The sequence below is a fragment of the Micropterus dolomieu genome, linkage group LG07 (assembly GCF_021292245.1).
Source record: "Micropterus dolomieu isolate WLL.071019.BEF.003 ecotype Adirondacks linkage group LG07, ASM2129224v1, whole genome shotgun sequence".
NCBI lineage: Eukaryota > Metazoa > Chordata > Actinopteri > Centrarchiformes > Centrarchidae > Micropterus > Micropterus dolomieu.
This window is the reverse complement of record NC_060156.1, coordinates 4,392,177-4,416,854: the sequence shown is the minus strand read 5'-3', so window position 1 is coordinate 4,416,854 and position 24,678 is coordinate 4,392,177. Positions and strand designations below refer to the sequence as shown.

General features: G+C 42.0%; 2 protein-coding genes across 8 annotated transcripts in view; one reads left to right on the top strand and one right to left on the bottom strand.

Moving 5' to 3' along the window:
• Window positions 1-861: 861 nt before the first annotated feature.
• Window positions 862-4,360, top strand: twist2 (twist-related protein 2). The gene is made up of 2 exons (XM_046054189.1): window positions 862-1,541; window positions 3,839-4,360. The coding sequence occupies exon 1, from the start codon at window positions 1,020-1,022 to the stop codon at window positions 1,506-1,508; it is 489 nt and encodes a 162-aa protein (XP_045910145.1). The 5' UTR covers window positions 862-1,019; the 3' UTR covers window positions 1,509-1,541; window positions 3,839-4,360.
• Window positions 4,361-12,334: 7,974 nt separating this feature from the next.
• The window catches only part of hdac4 (histone deacetylase 4), a 137,008-nt gene continuing 124,664 nt past the window's right edge, over window positions 12,335-24,678 (bottom strand). For all 7 annotated transcript variants that reach the window (XM_046053436.1, XM_046053440.1, XM_046053437.1 and 4 more), the window contains 3 exons: window positions 18,051-18,135; window positions 17,671-17,812; window positions 12,335-16,932 (listed from right to left, as the gene is read on the bottom strand). In XM_046053436.1, coding sequence (XP_045909392.1) covers window positions 16,893-16,932; window positions 17,671-17,812; window positions 18,051-18,135 — 267 coding nt within the window. In that variant the 3' untranslated portion in view covers window positions 12,335-16,892. The remainder of the gene's footprint in view (window positions 16,933-17,670; window positions 17,813-18,050; window positions 18,136-24,678) is intronic.

Genomic DNA, 24,678 nt, shown 5'->3' with positions numbered 1-24,678 from the left:
AAAACGCATGGACGAACCGTCCATTGGAGGTATCCACAGAAACCGGAGAGCTCCTCGGTTAGTTTAAGCCTCCTTCCTGTTTGACTTCCACATCATAGGCACTGTGAGAGCGTACAGTTGATTCGATTAGAGATCAAGTGGGTAGATTTCCTCAAGCCAGTTGAATTTGTGAGCAGGCCTGAAACCGCCCACCAAGGATATAGGACATACTCCACACTGAAGCACTCCACCGGGAAACAGTATTTACTGTACATCAACGGTTTGAGCAGGTATACAAGGCCCTGCAGAGAGATGGCAAACGCCCGGAGAACAAATGGATTTTATTCAGCAGTATCAGTATAGTTATATGGACCCGCATGGCTCAGGCTGATGTTCTGCTTTAATACAACCTCTCAAACTTTAATACATTGTGTAGGTCTATATATTAAAAAAATATAGAGATGTTTAGAGGGAATTAGATTATTAAGTTGTAAAATAATTGGTTTATAATTTAAATCATATATCAAATATGATCACCAATAATTCCAGATCGATATATAATCCATAATTTGATTAACTTTGGCTCAACTTTGCATTTTCATAAAATGTCTCGTTTGATGACTAACCTTGCACACATAGAAAAAAAAATCATACTATTTTTTTGACTGTAAATAAATGCCTTGTTTCAGTCATATCCCAGACACATGAAACCATGGTCCCTCCTGCTTATTAGCGGAGCAAGACGCACACAAGCTCCCCCTCCGCCCTCAAAACCCCTCCCCTTCCACTCTCAAAACTATTTAGCATCTGAAACCGGGATAAAGTTTCCAAAAAATTTAAGCAAAAAACTTCCTGCGTGAGGAGAAGCGTGCCAACCTCCAGTTTAAGACCAGTTTCTCCCAGAGAAAGAGGCGCAGAGAGTGAGCCATCTTGAAATTGTTCCCCCTCATCTTTACGGATATCTATACATTTTTGTAACCACGGCTTCAAAGGTGGACAACGTTTTTTCCGCTCTATCCCTGCATTTCTTCAAGAAAGAAATGGAAGAGGGCTCCAGTTCTCCGGTCTCCCCTGTGGATAGTCTGGTGACCAGCGAGGAGGAGCTGGACAGACAGCAGAAACGCAGGAAGAGGAGAAACAGTAAAAAGTCCAGTGAGGACAGCAGCGGCAGCAGCCCGGGTCCGGTGAAACGGGGGAAAAAGCCGAGTCCGAGCAGCACTCAGTCGTACGAGGAGCTGCAGAACCAGCGGGTCCTGGCCAACGTCCGGGAGAGGCAACGGACTCAGTCTCTGAACGAGGCCTTTGCGTCTTTGCGCAAAATTATCCCCACGCTGCCGTCGGACAAACTCAGCAAGATACAGACGCTGAAGCTCGCCTCCAGATACATTGACTTTCTCTGTCAGGTGCTGCAGAGCGACGAGATGGACAACAAGATGTCCAGCTGCAGCTACGTTGCGCACGAAAGACTCAGTTACGCGTTCTCCGTGTGGAGGATGGAGGGTGCTTGGTCTATGTCAGCATCTCACTAGCACCCAGAGACCTTCACTCACAAAGCCAAAGCGGTGGGTACCACAAACTGAAGCACTGAGATCTTACATAATAGTATCCGCAGCCTTAGAGGTAGACTTGGAAATTGGGTTTTATTAATGACTGGACAAATGTTGAAAGAATAAGTGGCTTTATAATAAAATGACTGATATAAACAAATAAATAGTGAACAGTATGGTGAAAGAGGCTGACATAAATGTATATGAAGAAGATTCACGGGTTATGACCTGACTTTTCCTCCAAAATTCAGTCCCTTTCCTGCGTTAAATTCCTGCAAAATGTGAGTAGTTGTGTGGCGGTGTTTTGGCCACGTGTCTTGGTTTTGGAGGATGTAACCTATAGCCTGCTGCCACACTTAAGTGTCTATAATATATATTCCAAGAAATCAATTTACAAAGCAAAGCTGTGGCCAGAGATGATTACCGAAACGTTCGTGTGCACCAGCTGTGCCCCAAAACTCAAATTCACATGTTCAAAAGCATTCCGGTGCTTGTTATGTGTGAGATATATTTCACACCGAGGCCTCTGCAATGTTCCTGCGCAAGGCATGGGTCCCCAACAGACAGCTGGCCCATCGGTTTACCTGTAGTTAAATTTAAGATCCCACAAGCACCACGTCCAACTTGAAGGCCTAAGTTCAGTTCAGGGTGTGGAAAAAAGGAACGCTGTACTTATTTTGAGAGGAGGATTAGGCGAGGGGAAGTGGGCGGTTTAAAACAAATACTAGTTTTGGAACGTGTTCTCATGAAGAATATGCCCAGTTGACCAAAAAGGTTCTATTTTTGCCCAGAAAAGCCAGTTGTGACTATTGCAGTTAATCCCTATTCAGCCCCTATGAACAGCATCTTATAATGACAAAAAAACTAAAACAGTACCAGGGCGCACCAAATACGCAGCTGTAGTGCCACCACGGGTAATTTATATCCACAATAGAGTGCTTTCCTGTGTGCAGACCGCAGGAATGGCCAGCTCGGCTGGACATGAAAGTTCAAGGCAGTGCAAGACACTAAAAACAGAGGCCCGTATTAACGAGCAGTCAGGATTTGGTCCCGTTATTTTGCAGCTCTTCAGCCTGGGTTGCTTATGTCGCGAGAGCCCGCCAATGATGCAGTAACCCAAAACACTAAAGAGCCGCTCACAGCTGCGAGGAAACCTTTTTCTGACGGATTTTGTTTCACTTTCTCACTGGTGTGATTTTGGTGGACTAAACTTGCCATGTGGCAGCGGGGACGAAAGATAAAGCAAACACTGACCATCTACTAAATTATGAGATCTTGACCAAATTATAGGATCTTGTCAGCTTTCAGGAAATACCCAACTTGTCCACCTGAAGTCAGTTTGAGCGGCTTTAAAACATTTGACAGATGCTCTTATGTAATATTTGAATTGACGCCTCATCAATGACTCTACAATGTCTGTTTAACAAAATAAACGCACAGTCTTGTAATATGAGCGGAACATTTAAGGGATCCTCTTATGAGATGGTCTGAAAACAGTTTCCCAGTGAAAGAGCACAAAGTAGGTGACACTAAATAACACTTTCGGGTAAAATGATAAGCAGGGATTGTTTAGTTCTCATGGGCCTGACATGTAGTTAGCAGACCGCCAGTCAGTGAGGCTTTGTTGTCCTGTAAACCAACCCTGTTGCAGCGGGGGACGGGAATACGCTTCATTACAGTGATTTGTGTAAGCACAGTAAATTTGAAGGTGGCTTTTTTTTTTTTCAGAGTAATTGACCTTGATGGAATGTAAAAGAAAACAAACAAAGTATTGAAAAGTGTTGTTGAGCCTCTCTAAGAACATTATTAATTTAAATCCGCATTCACGTGGGGATAGTACCATTCATAAACGCGAGAAAGGCCTGTAAAAATAACCTATACAAATCGAGACCTAAGTGACCTTTCTGATATATTTCAATAATGACTCAGGGCTCAATGTTGCTCTGAGGAATTAGATTTTATTGTTTTAGGACTGTCTACTAATCCGCAGCGAAATGAAAACGCGTGAATTGACTCAGGTGCTTCAAACTAAAAGCCAGAGAAACTGCGCCTTTCTATTTCACTGCAGCTGCAGGGCTTTATGCACATACAAAATGTTCCTGCTCTTTTGTTGCCATATGGTTTTACTCAGCTCAGTGGCTAATAATTGATTCATTAATGACTTCCCACGTGTTAAGGGGGCCAGTGAACGTTTAAAGAAAATGTCAGACCTACCCTCAAAAAAATAAAGTCTAAATCAATACGTGCTATGCGTAAATCTCAGTTTGGACACATTATCAATAATGCTTTGTATCTCTTTCCCTCCATCACAGACTGTTTACTTCTACAAAGAATGAAGACCAAAGGGATTATTGAAGAACCCATCGACCTCACGGGCATGGCGGAGAGACGTAATGTGACCCACAACTACAAACTCTTGGGGAGTGTGTGTGCGTGGATGCAGATGGATCACACTGCCTCTGACTGTCCGGAGCTGTGTGTGGCAGAGAGGAAACAAACAGACAGGCCTGCAGTGTGTATAGGCCAAAGATGTTATAGCGAATAGCTCGGATTTACGGCCTGTATTTCAGCAAAGCCATCGGTTTAACCGTTTTTTTTAGAAGGATATATATTTTGTGTTGCAAAGACTTTAAATCAAAGTATAAATATATATAAATGAATGCATATTGTACATACCTGTGTAAGTACGCCTATAGCCTGTCAAGGGACCAATGCAATTTAGAGTCAGTTGCTGCATGGATTTATTTCACCGACTTTCTTTGGCAAGTCTCCAAACTCCGTCCATGTAAAAAAATGTTTTGCTTATTTATTAAAACACATATTTTTGAACGAAATATGGTTGATTTTTTTTTTTCATTTCAGCTGTAGAGTTGAAGCTAAAACAAGCATAAAGCATGCACTCCCGCTGAATAAATTCCACAAAATCAGTCGAATTAATGCAAGTTTCTGGTGAATTTCCATCTAACAAGATGGTAATGAAAGGCAATTATTTAAACCGGCCTAAAACAATGTGGTTCGTTTGCTCAGATTCCCTTGGTGGCTGCTGGTTAAGAACCCTTGTTTTGTTTTTTGTTCACTGCTGGGTGTGAGAATTTGGCCCTTTTCTCCCCTCCTCTTGTTATGGAAAGAAAACGACTTTAAAAAAGAACGACCATAAAAAATACTGCTTCATTAACAGTGGAGGAAATTCGAGCCAGTTTCAAACTCAGCCATGGGCCTATAAAATGCCTGTCCGCTTAAATAACGAGTAATCATGGCGATGCCTTTGGGCTCTTTAACGAGCAGGGAGCCCCAACAACCGCAGATAAGGACAATAACTCTCGGCCTGCAGCTTTCAAAAAAAAAAAAAAGCCGGACTCCAACTAGACGACCGGAGTAATTCCTTTGAATCTCTCCGGCTCACTCTTAAAACATTAAAATTGTTTACATCTCGTTTTCCCAGACGTGGTTAGATGCAATCTAAACACTGAAAGGAGCTCATTGTTAACGCGGGGCTACTATGTGTAAATGGTGGGGCCGACTCTCTGCGGCTGTTACAGCTCAGCTTTGCACCGCTGTCAAAATCTTTGCTTTCAAGTTGCACTTTTAAAATAGCTTCATACTTCAACCACCAGCAAAACAAACACCGCTCTTTTATTTCAGCTGCAGTAAATCTATATTACATTTTAGATAGGATAGTAAATGTCACACTTCTAAATACCAGTCAGTCATTTCCCAGGTGGAAAACTGCATCACAAAATAAAAAAAGCATTCAGGAGATAATAAAAGCCATACAGCATGATGCTGCTGTTATAAAATCACCATTGTTTTCCACGGGCAAACCCTAAACCTTTGCAGAATTCTAGTATTTATGTTTCTGCAAGTCTGTCTGATTTTCTCAAGGTCGATGTGGTTTGAAGGGGAAACACCTGCGACCACAGTGGCTTTATTCTCCTGCGGCTGATGCACCGAACCCACATTATCTACTTATTCATTAGAGTTAACATACACACTCTAGGCTATGTATGGCAGCTCCACAGAGAGAGCACCTAGACTGTGCAATGCAGAAGGTCTACCTTTTGTTAAAACTCTTACAAGTGATTAATGTGGTGGGTGTTTCAGTCATGAGTCATGTATTTAACTTGGTGTTCACTAATGTGGCCGTACAGGAGGCACATAAAAAGAAAATCAGCTATATTCACATCAATGCCATGCTTTTTAAATGGAGTGATTTATCTGACACGCAGATCTGGAGCTGTGATCGCTGTAATTCTGATCTTTCTTAAGATTCATAAAATCTTTCAGAACGATAACGACATGTCTTGACGTTGGGCACTGTGGTCTCGGATGCTGTTGGACAGCCCTCCCTACCTAGGCCGGCTTATCCATAGGGGCCCGTTTGATACCTGCTCATTATCCCGGGCCCTCACAGCTGAGCAGCCCAGAATCGCCCGGGGCCACTGCTCCAGCGGTGCGAGAGATCCAGATGTTTCCCGTAAAATCAGACGGAAAAAGCTACAAAACTTTAATTTGCAGTAAAAAGGGAATAAAGTAAAGGTTTACACTCTGTGCGCCTCAAACGGTATTCTGTGTTCGTCTGGTTCAGTAAAAAGTCCTAAGGTTAGTCTTATACCGCTTTGGAGGCTGATGTCGGCATGACAGAACTTCCCCTCTGTGTGTGTGTGTGTGTGTGTGTGTGTGTGTGTGTGTGTGTGTGTGTGTGTGTGTGTGTGTGTGTTGGCAAAGCTGAAAGTCAGCTGTGTAGGCTTCCACCATGGCGATACATAAAGCATTACTCAGACTTGTGTTGTTGTGGAGGACCACTTGGTCAAATGGATAAAACGAGGTGGTCACTAAATAAAATTCTGGTTTGTTAGTCACAGTCATGTTACAAGGAATGACATGCTGTTCATGTACAGAACACTGCATATTTATTAATAAAAATTGTCAACAAAGAAATTGCTGGTTTTAAAAGAACCAATAAAGTTATAATTTGCTATAAAATTGGGCTACAAATAATTTTACATTGGCGTATTCCACATTTAGTGGATTTCTTTTAATGTAACACTTTTTCCACTTGCACTTGTTTGAGTGGTCTTTCCAGACGCTTCTGTATTTCACACTGCAGCCACAATAATTTCCTGAGCGTTTCCTCCCTAAACTTTTTCAGATCATTATAACTTTGCTGTTTAACATGCGGAAACAGGTGCTGAATGTACAGTACACGTATTAGGTGCAAAGATAGGTGATATGTCCAGGCATCTTTGAAGCACTGCACAGTGATGTGATACAGCATGGTGTTTTCTAAGAGAACTGCCTTATTTGCCTTTCGCAGAACAGATACTTTGGCACTGGTGTGTGCAGACATATTGACAGTTCAAATAGAAATATCCTGATGCATTCAGAGCCTCGGCTGTCAAGGCTGCCCGGATGGAAAGGAATTGGCAGATGTTCTGGCCTTTCCTTCATTCCATCATTTAATCAGTGCCCCTAAGAATTTGATCCTGCACAGAAGGGCCCCGCCGCATTATCATCAGGCCTCAGGGCTAGTACGTTTTTTTTAAAAGACATAATTTCTTTGGGTGGAGGGTGGACATCCCCAAATTACCTACAGTCACACCTGAATTCCGTCTGATCCAGCTGCTATCTTATGCTGATGGAGGAGCGAGCAATAATAAATTACTTCCAAATTTACCAAACTGGTCTGAGGATTTGAATAAATCGCTTCCAGTCACAAACCTTCTTCTCTCCGTCTAGGTTCCTCTCAAGATATTGTCTGGCAGCCTCAAACCTCTGGTGGATATCCAACCTTTGCATGATGTGAAAACACCATGACATTGCCATCATCCCCACCCTTGTTAAAGTATCCTTAAGAGAGGTGCTTGACTCCTCTCTGCTCCTGGCGTTGCAGTCGCTGACCCTGAGTCTGGACATGCAGTTAGTGTAAATGTGATACCACCATGATGAGTGACCATCCATACCTTCCAGCTCATGCAAGGAGCATTCCGCTCTTTCCTCTGTTTTCCAGTCAATGCTTCTGTCGGTGTCATCCTCTCACCTGCAAAATCTCACTCTTCATTGCATCAGGGTCACCAGGGGGTTCTCTGGAAGCCAGGGGAGTGAAACTGGACAGGAAAATAGTTGTAAAAGCTACATGGTGTGGGACATTGACCTTTTCCTTCCCAAGTGATACAGATAACATGTCCGTTCAGAAGACAAACAAACAAAAACCTTCATTCTTGATTTGTCATATTGAGAAACTCTTTAATCTGATGCTGTTGCCATATGAGCTGAGTCTGAGCTGTCATGTTGTTTTTGTATCCCTCTGGATGGGATCCACCAAAAAAAGCACACACATCACACACATCGCTCAGACTCCTGCCATGCAGAGAGATCAAGGCAGATGCTTCCATTCAAATCCTCTGTAGGGTTTGAAGTGCAATTAGGGCGTCTTCCACGACAGACTGTCCAAACTTTAAGGCTTTTGTTTTTCATTTGCACATGCTGTTTCAATTAATACAGAGTCTGGGTTGTGTTACAAATGAATCAATTAGGCAAAGAATAGTAATAATAATAATATCTGGACAAGCAATCAATACTGAGCACTATCAGACCTGCAATGTGAATTATAGCCTTTAGCTGAGCAGGGTTTGGAGAATATGTAAGGGAATGTGTCTGCACTATGTTACTCTTTATGTGAGTGCATGTAACGTGTCCCTTGGCTTTGAGCCTTACAGCACATATCCTCTCTTCTGGCATTGTCTTTGTCCATCTGGTCTCATCTTACACACACACAGTTTAGACCAACTGCTCTGGACAATAACAAAAAAATAAATAAACTTCTTCATTCTGTTTCCTTCATCTGCTCCATTCCTGATTAAATCAGCCTTCACCAGCCTCTCTCTCCTCTGGCATTATCTGGTACCTTCACGATGGTTAAGAAGACCTAACCTAAGAGCTAACATCACTGAACTTAGCCGCCAGTGATGTTAGCTCACCAGTTCAGTTGAAGGACAAGCTGGAAGATGTAATCTCAGGAACATTTTTCAAGGCATTACTGTTTACTGTATTTGCAAACAAACATAAACAGTACCTCTAACAGTAATAATTGATCATTCACCTCTAAGATGCATGCTTAATGTTTCTTTGCCAAAAACTCAGAGAGTCAAGTCAGACATTACAGAATTACTTCTTAGCTTGTGTCTTGTCTTTGCTCATCATGAAGTTTTATGATCAAAATTATTATCCCAGTTCCCAGCATCCTCCTCACCTTCGGTTGTGAAACTTGATTCGTCTCCAGGCTGTGGAGGAGACGGAGATGTTTGTGGGGTGACCTGCCAACATTCCCGCCCCCCCGCTACCCTTTCCTCTTCATTAGCACCAGTGATGACCGCCGGGGTCAGCAGAGGCCAGTGGGTCACGCCAGTTCAGGAGCCAACTCTTATTTACTCACCTTTGTTTTCACTCGTGCTTTCACGCCGTGAAAGGACACAGGGTTAACTCACTTACATTTCATTCAAGCCAAAATGTAATTATTTACTAAAAGCGGCCGCAATACTGAATTGGAAAGCTTCTGTCACTTCTTTTCACTGCAGGAAAGGATGCACATGTTTACACTTCATTAAAAACACTCAATTGACTTGTCTTAATGTCCCAGGACTCATCCCCAAGGTATCCTAACAGAGCACATTTAAAAGTGAGAATCATGTAACAATGTAGTTTGAGGCTAAAGGCCGTGCAATAGTTAAACATACTGTAGTCTACATACGGTGGTTCAGGCTGTTAGATGAATCCCCCTAGTGGCAGGGTTCAAAACATATAAAAGCCATCTACAAACAACCACATGGCTTTTTATGTCAAATCGAAACAATGCAACCTCATCTTTAATCTAAAAACACTTAAAGACAGATAATGCCTGTTTAAAAGTAGCAAACAAAGAGTTGATTCTCTTGAGAATGAAAGAGAAGCCAGTTGCCTATCAAAATCTGATCTCTTTTATAAGCATTGCGACTTTACTTTTTGACATATCAATCCCATATCAATTTGAGGGAAATACCATTCACTATCTAATGTGTTCCCCCAAAAAAACTATCCTCTCTTCGCCAGCTTAGCCTAAAGGAGAGTGTCAATTCCCTTCTTCTCGTTCCTCCATTAGCTCCAATTGTGATCTGTTTTTTTCCATACATAATGACGAGTAACATGAATAAATTGAAGCAGGGTTTTTGTTTTATGTTTCATACTTAATCTTTAACATCATGCAAAGGAATCGTTGGCAGCTTGTGTAGCAAACCGTCACTGAACTTTGCACCGCCGCTCATACTCTTGACACCCAAGCTGACAGTGACCCAGCCTCAGGCCCTGTCTACACAAACACGAGTATTTTCTAAATTGTGATTTTCTCTCCGTTCGTCCACGTGGAAATGCAGTATCAGGTCACTGGTGGTTTGGCATGCTCTTGATAAGGCCTGATAGCTTGTAGAGAGAGATTTTAAAAAAATGAATCAAAATCTAATTTTAATAAAAATACCAAATCAAAAACTGTCAGTAGCATAGTGTTTATGCTTTGCATGACTTATAAGACCCAATCAGAGAGTGAGGCGTGAGCGTCCGCTTTATCGTTTCTAAAGTCCTCCTTTTTTGCCCCTCTACACTAAAACGCTACCCGCAGTTTCAAAACGGAAAACGGGGGCGGCAGCGTTTTCAAACTTTCTGCAGTTTTGCTTTTTTAGTCTGGACGGGAGGTGCAAACACAGCAAAAGGTCTCCGTTTTAAAACTAAAATACAGTAGTGTGGATGGGGCCACAGCTGCAAGGCAAACAAACGCTGCACAGCTTTTCAGATACACTATGGATCAAAAGTCCCAACTGGACTGGTGGAACATCTGATGGAAAGAACAGCGAACGGCGACAGACTCCCTCATGTACATTTCCACTGTTTCAAAATCCATGCTTGGAATAAAATAAATTCAGGGAAACTGAAGATTAAATACGGAATTTGTATGAAACCTACTTGTGCAAAGTATTTCCTAGTCCAAGACTTGACATGGACTTAACTGGGCCACCTCTGATCCGCCAACACGCGTGTTTGTTGCAGATCTGTTACAACTCTTTGCTTTTTCTTGCCTGTGTGTGCTGACGATCCAAAACTGATGCTAATGACTCTCATCTGTAATTAGTTTATTTGGCATCCAAGCCAGCTGGCCAATGCCTCATTGCCATTTCGAGTCAGTCAGACCTGCAATTAAAAAGCGCTGTGATGAGCACAGCTGGGAGGATGAGGCCTTTTTTTACGCGTACCAGTGGCCGGATAATGACAGATCTAACTGACAACGACCAACGCTGCAAGAAGATGAGCAAGGCAAGAGAGCTGCCGCACACCAGAATGTCACTGTGGGGAAACGAGAGGGAAAATAGATTGGGGGGTTTTCCCAGATTTCAATCCTTACTGACATTTCAGTCCTTTGCTGTGGCGAAGAGGCGGCCATCTTGTGGGCTGGCCTTCAAGGAGGGGTAAAGTTCAGCTATAGCAGGGTACCACCTTTCCTCTGACCTGACCTTACTGAGGGGTCAAAGGAGCCGTGTGTCGCTACATAGCAGAGATGACGAACGTGTCAACGCCCGCGGTGAGCTAAAGGTGAGACGGGCAGTCTGTGTGTCCCGAGTGAGGTCGTTAGAGCGTCCCCCGCCACCAAGGAACCATAAAGAGGTCACATTTCCAGCTTTAACGTCATCCTTTTTGTTTCTTTTTCTTTTTTCACTTCAGGGAGCCCGTCGGAGCTCTTTTCAGCATCTGTATGATGGTAAATATTGTCCCTCATGACTCCGTTTAACCTTATTCTCTCAAGGAACCAGACATGTGCTCCTTTTCGTTTGCCTTTGACACTGCATGGTGTCTCAAGCCTCCATGATTTACAGAGACTGTGATGAGCCTACAAAGCCGGGGGCAGTGGTAGTATTTACACGGTCACTCTCTAAATTCAGAGTTTGACAGGAAAGCAGTGGAATGTGTGTTTATTTGAGGGGAGGTAAGGCAGGATTGGTTTTGTTTGCTTTTGGACTGTGGTCTTAGCGTTAGTTCCACAACCAACAGGGATTCACTGCTGTTTATTTGGACACTAGCTCAGACCTTTGACCTTTCCAAATGTGTGGCTAATCCCATTCAAAGCTACTGTGGGGCCCTTGCTGCCTGCACTGCTGCCTCCCTCTGGACTTAAAGGAGAACTCCACAGATTTTACACAAAGGTTCCTGTTTACAGGAGTACTACTGCATATGTGGGAAAAAAAAGCTGTAAATATCATTTTGCAACTCCAGAGGGAGCTGTGCAAAGTCTGATAAAATGCCTCAAGCGATATCTCATCGGTTGGGGCTGAAGACTACAAGTTTGGAAACGATCAAAGAAACTCAGAGTGAATTAGAAAGAAGTGAGCTTGCCAGATTCCCCTTATCTCTGCTTGAGGATAGCAGCTCGAGGCTACATTATCCGCTACTAGCATAACACTCTCGAATTTCCAACCAGCCTGTCAGTGGTCAAGGTGCATTATGGGTAATTTAGTTGCCAGCTTTTAACAAGGAAGAAAAATGTGTGGAATAAAAAAGGAGGATATCGTTTTGGCAGGATCAATTGAGATCCTGTCCTATAGGAGTTAAATAAGTGTGACAAGCCTATGTGCATAGATCTTTCATCTGTTACAGTACAATGCTGTTTTTGTTTTTTTTGTGTGAGGACACATCCCTTCACATCTGCCCTCATGTCTGACCGTGAAAAACCCTATTCTTTGCAAATTAAAATCAGCAACTAACACTATTAATTAAAAAAAAAAACCCAGACATTTCAGTTTTTCCAAAACAATACTTTATATTGTAGATGTCAAAGACAACATGTTAGAGCAAAGGTTCCCAAGAAAAATGCACTATTTCTGTAACAATCGTGGAACAAGTCAAAAACATAACTGATAAAAAAAAAAAGAATATGCATTTTATACATATGTAAACCTAGAACTGTTTTTGAACCACAGTGGTCATAGTGATAACTGGCTTATTTAGTAGAATGTAAAACCGTAACAATGACCAGGCATCTGGATCGAGCCCTTTGGTAAGTCCAGATGTAACAAAGAACAAAAATGTCCTTCCAAAAGTCCACCAAACTCTCATCTTGCCTGGTACAAAAAAAGTCTGTCTATTCTGTTGTTGCGGTTTACAAAGCGTCCCCCTAAAACAATTTGTTTTTCTACATAAATACAAGGAAATCTATTGTCTGCGTTACAAGTGCTAAATTGTTTTTTTTTTTTCCTTTTTTTGTAATTATTCAACTGAAGTCTTCCAGGTTTGATGGTTCCATATCCTAGAGGTAAAAGCACAACATGGAAGGCACCCAGACTCCTCCCCCAGCATAAACAAAAAAGCAGTAAAAGAGATAAGCCAGTTTGGATACAGTGAAAGTACTAACATCCTTCAGTGCTCGATCCCTTGTGCTGATATGTGGTACGGGGCGGACAGACCGACAGACAGACAGGTAGGCAGAGCATGCGGACATACGGATCATGCAGAGAGAAAAGAGGAATGGAGTGGAGTCGGACCAGGCCACCTAAATAAACAGATAGTTGTTGGACCTGGCCGGACTGAACTAAGAGGGTTAAAACAAGAAGATATGTCCCCTCGTAATAAATGGAAATTATAATAAATGGAATGTTGCTGCTTTTTTTTTTTTTTTTCCATCAGTGGACGTTGTATTAAGACTGTGAAGGCGGTCAGAACAGCCAGACAGTGCTAGTTTTGGCTCCTTTTGAGAAACCAAAGCATTCAGCAGTACAAACCCTGTGACTGGCACTGTTAGGAAAAGGTTCTGGGAATGTTCTAGGCTGGGTTGCTGAAAAGCATCTCATCAAGTGTGTTTACATGCACAGAGGTGCCTGCGCATCCAAGTTAAGATGATATTCAGGATAGCCTGACTACATGCGTTTTCATTTTCCAACCACAAACACCTCCATGTGGAGGAAGTACCACGATCATGTGAATACAGTCCTGGAAAACAAATCTTTACCATATAATGATATAAATGGAATGTACAGAAAAATCACACATCTTGCACATCTATGAGTTTAAACCATATAAAATACGGTAAAAAATGTGATTCAAACAAATGCTTAAACCTCAGTTATCTCTTCTGTACTAGTGTAAAACCTGCTTCATGTCATGCAAGTTACTGCAAGCACTGCTTCACCTCCACACATTTTCCTTTGTTCTGGTAAATTTACAAAGTAGTCGATGACACGAGCATGAAACAGTCTTGACTTTGGACTCTCTGGCCCATCTGCAGAAGCCATGGAGGTCATTTAGAGACGTGTGACGTTAGAGGTGCGTCGGCAGGGCGATGCAGCCCCACTCTGCCAGTAGAGCCCAGATACATTCAGTCAAAATGGAAAAAATTGAATGTCTGATTGAGATTTTAGAAAATGTCAATCGGCATATTACAATATAATCAGATTTCTTTTGCTATATATGTTCCTGTAAGACATATTTATTCTTTAAAAACTTGGTCCTGGTACAGGAGAAGCTAGGAATAGAGTTTTGGTTCTTCACCCTTTTGGATATAGGACAGTCTTGCATATGATGACCACATGAAATTGATTTAATGTAGGGGAATAGCATGGCCATGTTCCAATTCAAATCCACCCATTCCATTTCTCTTGTTTCTTTTTCTTGTGTTAAGACGGTGAACTTGGAAATCTTTAAGAAAGAGGAAGGAACAGATCACCACTTTGGGCATTTTTTAAATGTGTAGAATCCACATTTTGAATTTCAGTCTCACATTTCTTAAAATATTCAAACGGTGCCCAGCCAACTATCTACACACATTGACTCAAAAAAAAAAGGTGTGGAATAGTACAAATATGTGCATAAATAAGGCTGAGCAGATGGCAATGGCACATCTAGCGTAACAGTGTTATGGTACCAATGGGATGAATAAAGCCAAAAACTAGTCAGTGTTGAAGGAGAAAGAGACACCCAGTAAAATGCTACTCAACACGTAACCAACTGTAACAGTAGGACAGTAAATGTGGCTTTCAGTAACACCCTGAAAAGGGCAGACTGTATGTAAGACCCATGAAAAGTATAATTTTTCAACTTCAAAAACAAGATCATAGTATTTCATTATGTATAGATATATATATGTATGTATATAATATACTTATTTCTCTTCATATATAAATCTACTATGAACAGACAGTAAATACACAATTGTGCATCATTATACAAAGTTATACAACCCTCCCACAAAAACCATGAACCCAGAAAACATGTAATGTCCACTAAAAACAACATCTGAACCCTCACCTGTTGTGAAGTATGTCAGCTTTACAATGTAACAGAGAGATAGAGGGAGAAGGGAAGTGAACACATTAAAAAGTACAAAAGTCCAGAAAAAAAACACGGACGAGAGGGAAAAGTAGTCATTGACAAATGTGTGTGGCAGGAATACTCAGGAAATATATGTCCTATGTACAGTAAACAACAGTAAACACCACAGCACTCTGCTTCCTCTTCACTAAAAAAAATGCATTAAATGTGATTAGTTTGTAGATGAAACAAATGTGAGAGAAGGTAGTTGCCCAGGAGCCAAACACAAGCTGGAAGGATGGTTACAGACAGGAAGTAAACGTCCGCACACTGTGACTGTTTTATCAGAAATGTTAATTTTAATGGAAAAGAAAATTGTGGTTATGGTGTTAAACCTACCAACACAGACAACAACTAGGCTTATGGCTGGTATATAGTATGGCTACAAGGGTTGGGCTCTGGTTGCAGACTAAGAACCCAAATTCATAATCAAACTAACCAATCTTAAATATTAAGATATTTATAACTGATTCAAACGTAATCGTAAGGTAGATTTGAAGAAATGTTTCTGAAACCAAACCTTGCAGGAGGATTCAGAATCCAGAGCAGAATCTGAGCTGAACAACTATAAAACATATGTGTATACAGTTGAATATTTATGAAGAGCAGCTTATGCTTCACTGTCTATGAACACATGTACACACACCTGCCTCGCAGCACCTGACATTTGGGCAGCAGATGTGCTTAACAAGGAGCTAAAGATGTCAAACCAGCTGTGGGAGCCTGTGCGGCCCAGGAACACCCCTCTGGAAAATCCCAGGTGGTATGATCATTGTTACCACAGAGACACAGCTGTCTTAAAGAGAGGGCTGGCTCAACAAATTGGCACATATGATTTTCATTTCTCTCTATCACTCACTACTTTGCACAACGTGAGACTCATTCTAATGTGAAAAACGAAGCGGTTACAGAGATTAAAGTCCATCATGCTTTGGCTTCGTTATCGTAACTACTAAATACAGTATGAATAGGGTTCTTCTTGTTCTAGTACAGTGCATGCTACTTAGCTCTTCTCCTGAGGAGAGCTGATGCCTACATGATCAGGTCCGTTGCCACCTCTCCCAGCCTTGTAGCTACTGAACGTTATCTGATCCATGGTTATGCTGAGTAATACTAATCACACCTTTTACTTCCTTTTAAACTGAACCTCCTCCAACTTGCAGCTGGGAACTACCTTTTAAACTGAAATTAATAAAAATGAGGGGGGCGAGACAGTAGGCTACTTGCAGAGAATTATAGGTAATCATGCCAAGGTCCACCAGTCTATGTGCCAAAGACATGCAGGCATTGGATGTCTTGCCAGGATAGAAATGCTTAAGGGGTTGAGGAGAAGACGCCTTGTTTCCAACGTTATTTTTTTAAGGCAAAGCTCTTTCAGTAGAGTTTAAAAGAAAAGTTAAAAGAAAAAGAAAATAAAAAAAGGCACAGAACGTTTTCTCACCTCCTACCAAACTTGCAAACGGCCAGAATTTCAACCACTTTGTTCCATTCATCTGGATGTCGTAAAAGAGCAGGAATGATTCATCCATATTCACAATCACATTAGCTCTGGTGGTTTTCGATGAAATTGAGAAAATGAAGATAAAGCACGGAACAATAAGAAAAGTAGGTGACTACAGATTGTCTTGTGTATGGGTCCGACTGGCATTCAAAAAGAACATCCTGTCATCTTGTCTAGTGTTTTAAAAGCACTGGCACTCGAGGCTGTCACTGTGGGTTGGTTGAGCCTATTCTCTTATATCCAAGGTCTTGAGGAGACAATGCAACGCATGTATGCTGATCAGTCTGTGCAATGCTGATCAGTGAACGCATCGCTCATCTTCAGTGTTCCGTTTTCCGTTGAGCGCCACTTTTGTCAGCTCTGCTTGTTCTCTCCCACAGTAAGATACCAGCTTGATATGGCAGGGGTGAGATATAGGAGTAGCATTCAAATTGACACTGACAGGATGAAGTCTGGTTTGAGAGGTCAAAGGCTAGGGTTGATTTTTTTTACAAAGGAGCTTCCTCTTCCATTGGTTCCTCTTCAGCCCTGGGGAAAAGGTAAGTTGTTATATTATGTGCTTACAGTACAATGAATGTATACTTTAAGGAATGTATAAGCTATTATTAGCACTGAAATGCATACAACCAAAGTACAGTAACCATAGTACCAAAGAAAGATAGTAAAAGGCTATATTTTTGGATGGACACGTAATACAGCAATGTAACACGTCAAGTACATAGGGCTGGGCGATATAAAATGTTATCATGATAAAATATTTCATATCATTCGATATCGATAATTATCCTAATAAATGCTTTCAACTTAAAAAGGCAGATTTTTGCTCCTGAATGAAAGCTGAAGAAACCAGATTTATTGTGGTTTTAAATTATTCTTTATCACTTGATGCCAAACAGTGAACAAATCTCAGGTAGAACATTCAAAACAATTATGATGAGAATCTTTTTTTCAACATATATGCATTAGTTAATTACGTAAAATCGGTTTTCAAAAATAAATTAAAAACAAAATAAATATTTTAATATTAAATGTAAGTGCTAATTTATTTAAGAAAGTTAGATGAGAACATCGACACCACTCTCATGTTTGTTCAGCAATTATGAAGCTTCCACCACCAGCTGTTTAGCTTAGCTTAGCACAAAGACTGGAAACAGAGGGAAACAGCTAGCCTGGCTCTGTCCGAAAGTAACAGCCAGCACCTCTAAAGCTAATTAATTAACATATTAGATTTAATTTGTTTAATCTGTGTAAAATTGTGCCATATACCTTTTTCCAATGTGCTTGTTGGCAACAGACAACGAGGCCATAGCGGAGACAGTCTCAGCTTCCTCTGCGTCACGCCGAAGTGCTTCACTCAACGAGCAACCGAGCGTGGAGACGGAGCGTTGCAGTGAGCGCCAGTATTTACCTGTTAAACACCACGACGGGGTAAAAGTTAACTACAACACTTGCTGTGCAAACTGGGACACTGGCTGTTCATTGCTGAGAGATTTGATGTTTGTGGCTCTACAGGTTTTGCATCTGAACTTGTTAGTTTAACTGAGCTTTTTAAATATTAATAAATATCCACAGATGCTCAAAATATATCAGTCAGTAACATACATCAGGTAGAGGCTGATGCATCTAGATGTAAATAATTCACTCACTGTGAGTTTCAAGAACTTTCTCCATAGAGTGGACAGCATTGGCATTCGGTCTCTGCTGCAGGACCTCGTCAGGAATGGGGTCCAACTGAAAGAAAAAGAAAATAAAATCAATACACATTTCCTGCTTAACATTTTCTAACAAAAGCTGGGGAAAAAAAGACAAAAACGGCACTGCACGATTTTAACCACTGGCCACATCTTTGAGATCATTTAACACTTGTGCTGAAATGTAACTGTGGGAGGGAAGACCGGCATTGTACCGAATCAACGCGTACTTAGAACCTCGGCTAAGTGGAATAAATGTCATGAGACATTTTTCGATATGGTGGGTACGGCTAGGTATGGATTTTACAAATGTCACTGACAGGTGTTCAGAAAAGCTGCTCCAAAACAGGGCAGAAACCTCACTTGAACTAATGCGGTTCCCTCCTTATTTAAAGGACCACTTTTGAATGTGGACCACAGCCCGGTGTTGAATCACTCCAAGCGCTGGGGAACAAGCTCGAGCTGCTGACACAATAGAAAATGGGCCTGCAGATGCACCTCCCACTCACCGAGAGCTTTGCTACTCTTTGACACAAACTACAATGTGTGCTTTGTACGGTGTCCCACTCTAAGCACACATACTGTACACAGATGCATACACATGGAAACCGCTTGCTCACACAAACACGTACATGCATACATGCTCATGCACACAGTCAAACACACACTTTGGGGAGCACGGCTGAGCCTATGAAACTCTCCAAGCCACAATTCAGAGGAAACCGGGCTATTCCCTGACGTGCCTTCCCAACCCGGAATGATTCAATTTCCCCTCTGGCCGACTGCACATACGACACTTTCTCATCCCATTTTGTCAAACAGGCCCATTCAGCTCTGCATTCCAACACAGACGACATGCATCCCTTTTGTGCTCAATCATAACCCCAACGGAATAAAGGAGCAACTGAGAAACATATAAAGAGAGACATAGAGAACAAGAAAAAAGGTTTGGCCAGAGATTTGGGAGTAGAATGCCAGAGAGCAGAGGAAAAAGTCTTCGTCGGTCGATCTTGCTTTGGCCAAGGCTGAAAGTTTTCTTTTAATTAAAACAAATAGTGTGTGGGAGGGGTCCGTGGGGGCTGAGGGAAGAGGCAGTCTGGGGAGAGGGATACTTTAATCCTGCTGTGGCACGACAGGCTACATCATGCACAAAGGCATGGACACATATACAGTACATACAATTTTTGTGCACAGGGGAGCAGGCTTAATTTGTCTTATTTGCTTGCCAGCCAACCTGCAGATTTTGTTACTCGACTGTACATCAACCCTTCTACAGTTCAATAGTTTATCCATGTAATCACTCAAACTCAACCTCACGTTGTCGCATTGCAACTGTTACAATCAGGAGGGAAAAAGTAATCCCTCAACTGCTGTTCTATCAACACCAAAGGGCAAAATTTGGTATTATGTTTCTATTGGTTTAAGTCTGACATCATATGACAAAGCACTTGCGTTGTTTAGTTTGATCAGTTATGTACAACAGCACAAAGGCAAGGTCAAGCAAAAGTGGCCAGTAGATGTTAACACTCCTGATGGATTATGTTCTCAAGTGATGGTGTAGTCCTACTGTTCCCCACCAGCACAGCCCTTGGGATTGTTTTACGCAGGACTTCGGTTATGGCTGAGGGGGGAGACAGCAGTATTTATGCATCACTCCCATCTCAACATTTTCCAAGCTAGTCAGGGGACTCAATCCATCAATCTTTTAGTCTAAACTTACTTCTCCAACCTACAGCTTCTCCCAGCTCAGCCCTGCCCAGCCCATACTGATCCAGCTCCCTGTCAGAGCAGGGTCAGGGGTTCTCCGGGGATTCGTGAGGTTCACCTCAAAGCAGAGCTGGGCGGGGGGGGGGGGCAGCCTGTCAGCTTGATTGACAGCTGGGCCTCACGCTTATAAACTTTAATGGCTCTTGTCAGGATACTCCAGGGGCCCCCACCTGGCAGGTATGGCAAACACACACACGCACACACAAACATGCGTGTCTATATGCGAGCACGCATTCGTCATCCATAGCGACGTTTCTGTTTATTTGAGTTTGTGATCCTGGACTTCTGCATCATCATACCATCAGATGTGCTTCAGTCCTTTAGAGAGAGACGGGGAGAAAAATGCCCTTTAAGGATGCTTTGCTGTCACCACGTGGACTGATTTTTGAGGAAGTCTATTTCTCTGTGTGACACAGCCGTTCAACGCACTAAGTTCCAGCCAACAAAACTGAGACACCATGGAAAGCCATAAGCCGAGAGTGAGGAATGTGCCCCGGTAAAAACATTCCTGAGGGAGGCTGAAACCAAAACAGTGGAAAGAGGAGGAAATCCACTTGTTCAGCAAAAGAAAAGTGCACAAGGCATCCATTGTTTACTGTTGTGTCCATGCACATATGTTGGCGGTCACTAAAACCGGTTGATTATGTTATGCTAACTGAACAAGGTAATGATGTGTATTGTGCAAAGCAGGTGACCTTTTCGGAAAGGGGTGTTTGCCTTGTAGTCAGGGGGTGGTGGTGAATAGTCAGGCCCAAGGGGGGACAGGTGAAGTCGAGCGTCTTACTGTAACTGGAGTGTAAACACACCGAATAACCTCACTGACAGCTGGTAACAATTAGCATATTAGCCTGTTGTTTATCAAATAATTGCTAACAACCGCGGTTCGAACTGGGCCAACATCTGTTTGCGAGCAATCATCAATTAGTCCCAGGTTCAGAGTTGACTAGTGGAGTCGCCAATGCATCATTCATGAGCTATTTAACTAAAAACACTTCACGATTACACACTACAGTGGTGGTGGTGAATAAAAGAGCCTGTAAAGTCCATTCAGCAATTTTCAGTGCTCTTTTTCCCAGCTATTTTGAGACACTTTCAAAAAATGGTCATTATAGCAAAGCTTGTCAATAACCTGCCAATAAAAGCACAGATATATTTCTAACACCAGCAAGCAGTAAAACACTGGAAGTACAAGCTACACAGGAGGCAAAGAGGATATAAGGATAACCTTAAGGATGTTTGGCTTCAGTGAGAAGGCAGCCAAAATCTGCCTTTTTAGACTGCCATGCAACAAAAGCACTAGTTATATAATAAACTAAATTAGGTATGTGTGATTTCTTAACCTTTTTATTGCATTTTATTGTTTAAGATACTGCATGTCGGCTTTGCAGCATTCTGTAAATTCTAAATTCATTTTTAAACTCTTCTAACTTCTTCTCTTGTAAAATATAGCTGCTCATCAGTCAGTCCAAACTGGCAGAGCAAGAAGACTTCCTGGCATCTGTAATATCATTAAACCCAGCTTTTTTAAAAAGCTACAGTACACTGTATGCTGTAGTTAAATAGTCGTAGTGACGTCTCAGGCTCTGGACACATCCAGACAATACAAACCCTCAGGCAGTTTGAGCCTTCATAAACAAAAGCACAGCTGACCAGCTAATCCAGCTGTGGTCCCATGCCTGAGCCTACTCATTCGCTCCATTCACACTCAGCCAACACACACGCACAAACTAAAATTTATCCTCTAGAAATAACCCACTCAGTGGATTCAAACACGTCTAAAAGGAATCCAACTGTTGGCCACTTGTTGCCCAGATTTTTCTTGTCGCTCAACCAGATTAGTGAGGCTACAGTGCCCACTTAGGCCTTACACTTAATTTAGTCCCTTGTCTCTTCTTCTGATTCCATTTGCAATCTGAGGCCACTGCTGGACCTTGTCAGCAAATGAAGAAAAAATAAAAACTACAAAATACAAATCGCCAGGCCTTTTATCTCTTCCTCTAGTCAATCCATTACTGACGTTCTCCAGCTACATTCCAAGTCCATTACAGAGACCAATGCTGAGATTATGATAAAAACACGTTTGATCTGATCAGGGACATTTCAGCCTCTCTTTTTTTCCTTTTCTATCAGTTATAAAGCTCCACACAACAGAATGATCTGCCTTTGTTCACACAGCTGACATCACTCGCTGCCAAAAAGCAAGTGCGTCATGAGAACTCTATGTCTATACTTAACAAGTCAACAACACAGTAAATTTGTGCTGTTCAAAGCCATCTTCTTCTAATGAGGCAGCTCTTTCTATCAGGCTGCTCTCATGATATGACTTGTATACTGTAAAGGCTTCATTCAAAAGTTTACTTCAGAGTATGGTTGGTGATCAATATGAAGCATGTTGCATTCTAAAAATTGCAATTATGAAAAAGAAATGGCACAATTTATAAAATGACCTATGTAAAACGATACATACCAGGAATCAATGACAATATCTAACTATTGTTTGTACAATGTTGTACAACTCTCAAGCATGTTGAAAAAAGTGCATATAATTAAATTGCCATAGCATAGAAAACCTGCACAGGTGCTCTGTACAGCTGCTTTTTAACAATAGTTTCCTCCCTTCCCACTTCAAATGATTCCTCCATTTCCCTTTATTATCTGATCCTTAGGCCCAAGCTGACCCTGCTGGAAGAGGTGTGAGGGTAACCATTTTCAGATGTGTACCAGTGACGGGGCCCAAGGTGAGAGGGGTGTGTCCTGCAGGGCAGGGGCAATTGACGCTCCCTGCCTCCTGCCTATTTTCGAATTTTCAGCTCCCTATGGCACCCATCCAGTGACCTCCTCCAAACCCCCGCCGAGGCCGGCGCTCTGCAGGCTGCTGAAACCTAAGAAGCAAACCCCCCTGATCCAATTCATTATTTTTGCAGCAGGGCGGTGTTGTGAGTAACGAGAGTGTCCTTCAAACTGGAAGTCCTGAGTACAAACCTCCGTGACAGCTAAAAGCAACCGCCCTGCTGAAGTGTCCTTGAATTCCTGAATCCTTACCAGCTGTTAATTCACAGTTACTCAGATGTGACTTTAAATCATTGGTGGGAACCGTGCAAGTAAACAGAGTTGGGTTATGAGATCCCTCTAATGCAAAGTCTTACTCCGAACAGAGCTGTTCATTTCCCTGGGGACCTAGGGATGCAGATACCACCTTCAACAAGGCACATACACAGATTCAGACAGAACACTAACCCTGCTTTAATCATAGAGGTTTAAATAAATTCATAAGACATTCATAGACTGAGCACAACATTTGTTTTATTTTATCTAGGCAAAGTAACATTACCTTTAAGAGCACGAACGTTAGGCCATATTGAAACAAAGACAATGGCAAGAACGATCTTGAACTACACCAATACATTGTTACACCATATTACGGTGACCGTCCTTTATGCGAACTGTAGTCCCATATGCATTAGTATCACTGTCTCACTGGGCTGAAGATAATGGCTTTAGCAGGTACAGTAGCCATTCCATTGGCAACCAACAGGGTGTGCTTATGGCTAGGCCTGTAGCAGTACTTGTGAGAGGTCAGTCTGGATATTCACTCTTGACTTGTGTTGCTAACTTACAAGGCATTCTTGGTGTTAGATGATTAGTAAGGGTAATCTTTTTGCCAAGTAGAACACCATTTGCTCTCTTTACTTCTTTCCTTCGTCATTATTTCTCCAAGGAGTGAATTAGAAAATTGACTTCAAAGTGTGTGCACTGCTCAAACATGTCATGTGAAATTTGCATCTGCCATTCGCATTGAATTGAACTGAAGTGAAACACTCCATTGACACATGAAGACTTCACTCTAAAGACAGTTTTGAATGCAAACAGTGCACGCCGAGGATGCGGAAAGATCCGATCACCCACGACACATCTCCCAAATGGAGTTTCAGACAATAGATAAATTTGAAAAATAATTCAGGAAGGTTTTAAGTGCCCAGCATCTAAGTCCCATCTGTCTGTATTCCTAAAAAGCAAACGCATTTATGTCCCGTTTATTAGTGCTCACAGATAAAATTGATTCTAAACAAAACAGCAACAGATTTGTGGACTTTAGAGACACACTTTCGAGAATGAACTACAAGCTGGCTAAGTTGGCTTGGGATGCAGCCTTGAGTGGACATACAGTATCTGGATCCAAGACACAAGTGTGCATTGTACATTGTAAATTCTTCTACACAAACAGTCACACCCTCCTCTTTTCCTATAAAAGCTCTATCATCTTTGTTCTGTACCACAATTCAGCAGTCCTTTAAAAAATAAAGGCACTAAGATATCTTGGTTGCATAATCCGGGGGGAGAAAAGGAGACTGAGCAGCCTGTCCAAAAAAGCACTCCAGCCTCTCCATTAGCTGGAAGAAAAGAGTGGGCGGCTTTGAAGAGTTGCTATTCTGTTGTGCGCCATGAATCACAGAGCGCCGATGCTGGTTGAGTTCCACGGCCCAACCTACACACTCCCACAATTAACCTTCTGCCTGGAAATCCTCTCCCTCTGACGTGTTTGTGAGTACGTAGCGTGCGTGTGTGTGTGTGAGTGTGTGGCGCTGACTTCCTCTCAACAGCGGTAAAGACAGCGTAGGAGAACATAGAGAGAAGATGGTTTTGGCCAACATAAACGAGTACTGTTTCAGTGAAATGTACAAGCTTGTCCTGTTTTTTTAAGTTGCTTTATCTATGTAACAGTGACATCAAATTATTTTCCTGCACCTTGATTGTGTTTGGCAGTTTTAGTAATTCATTTTATCATCCTGGCTCGAGTGTTTGTTGACAAGAAAAT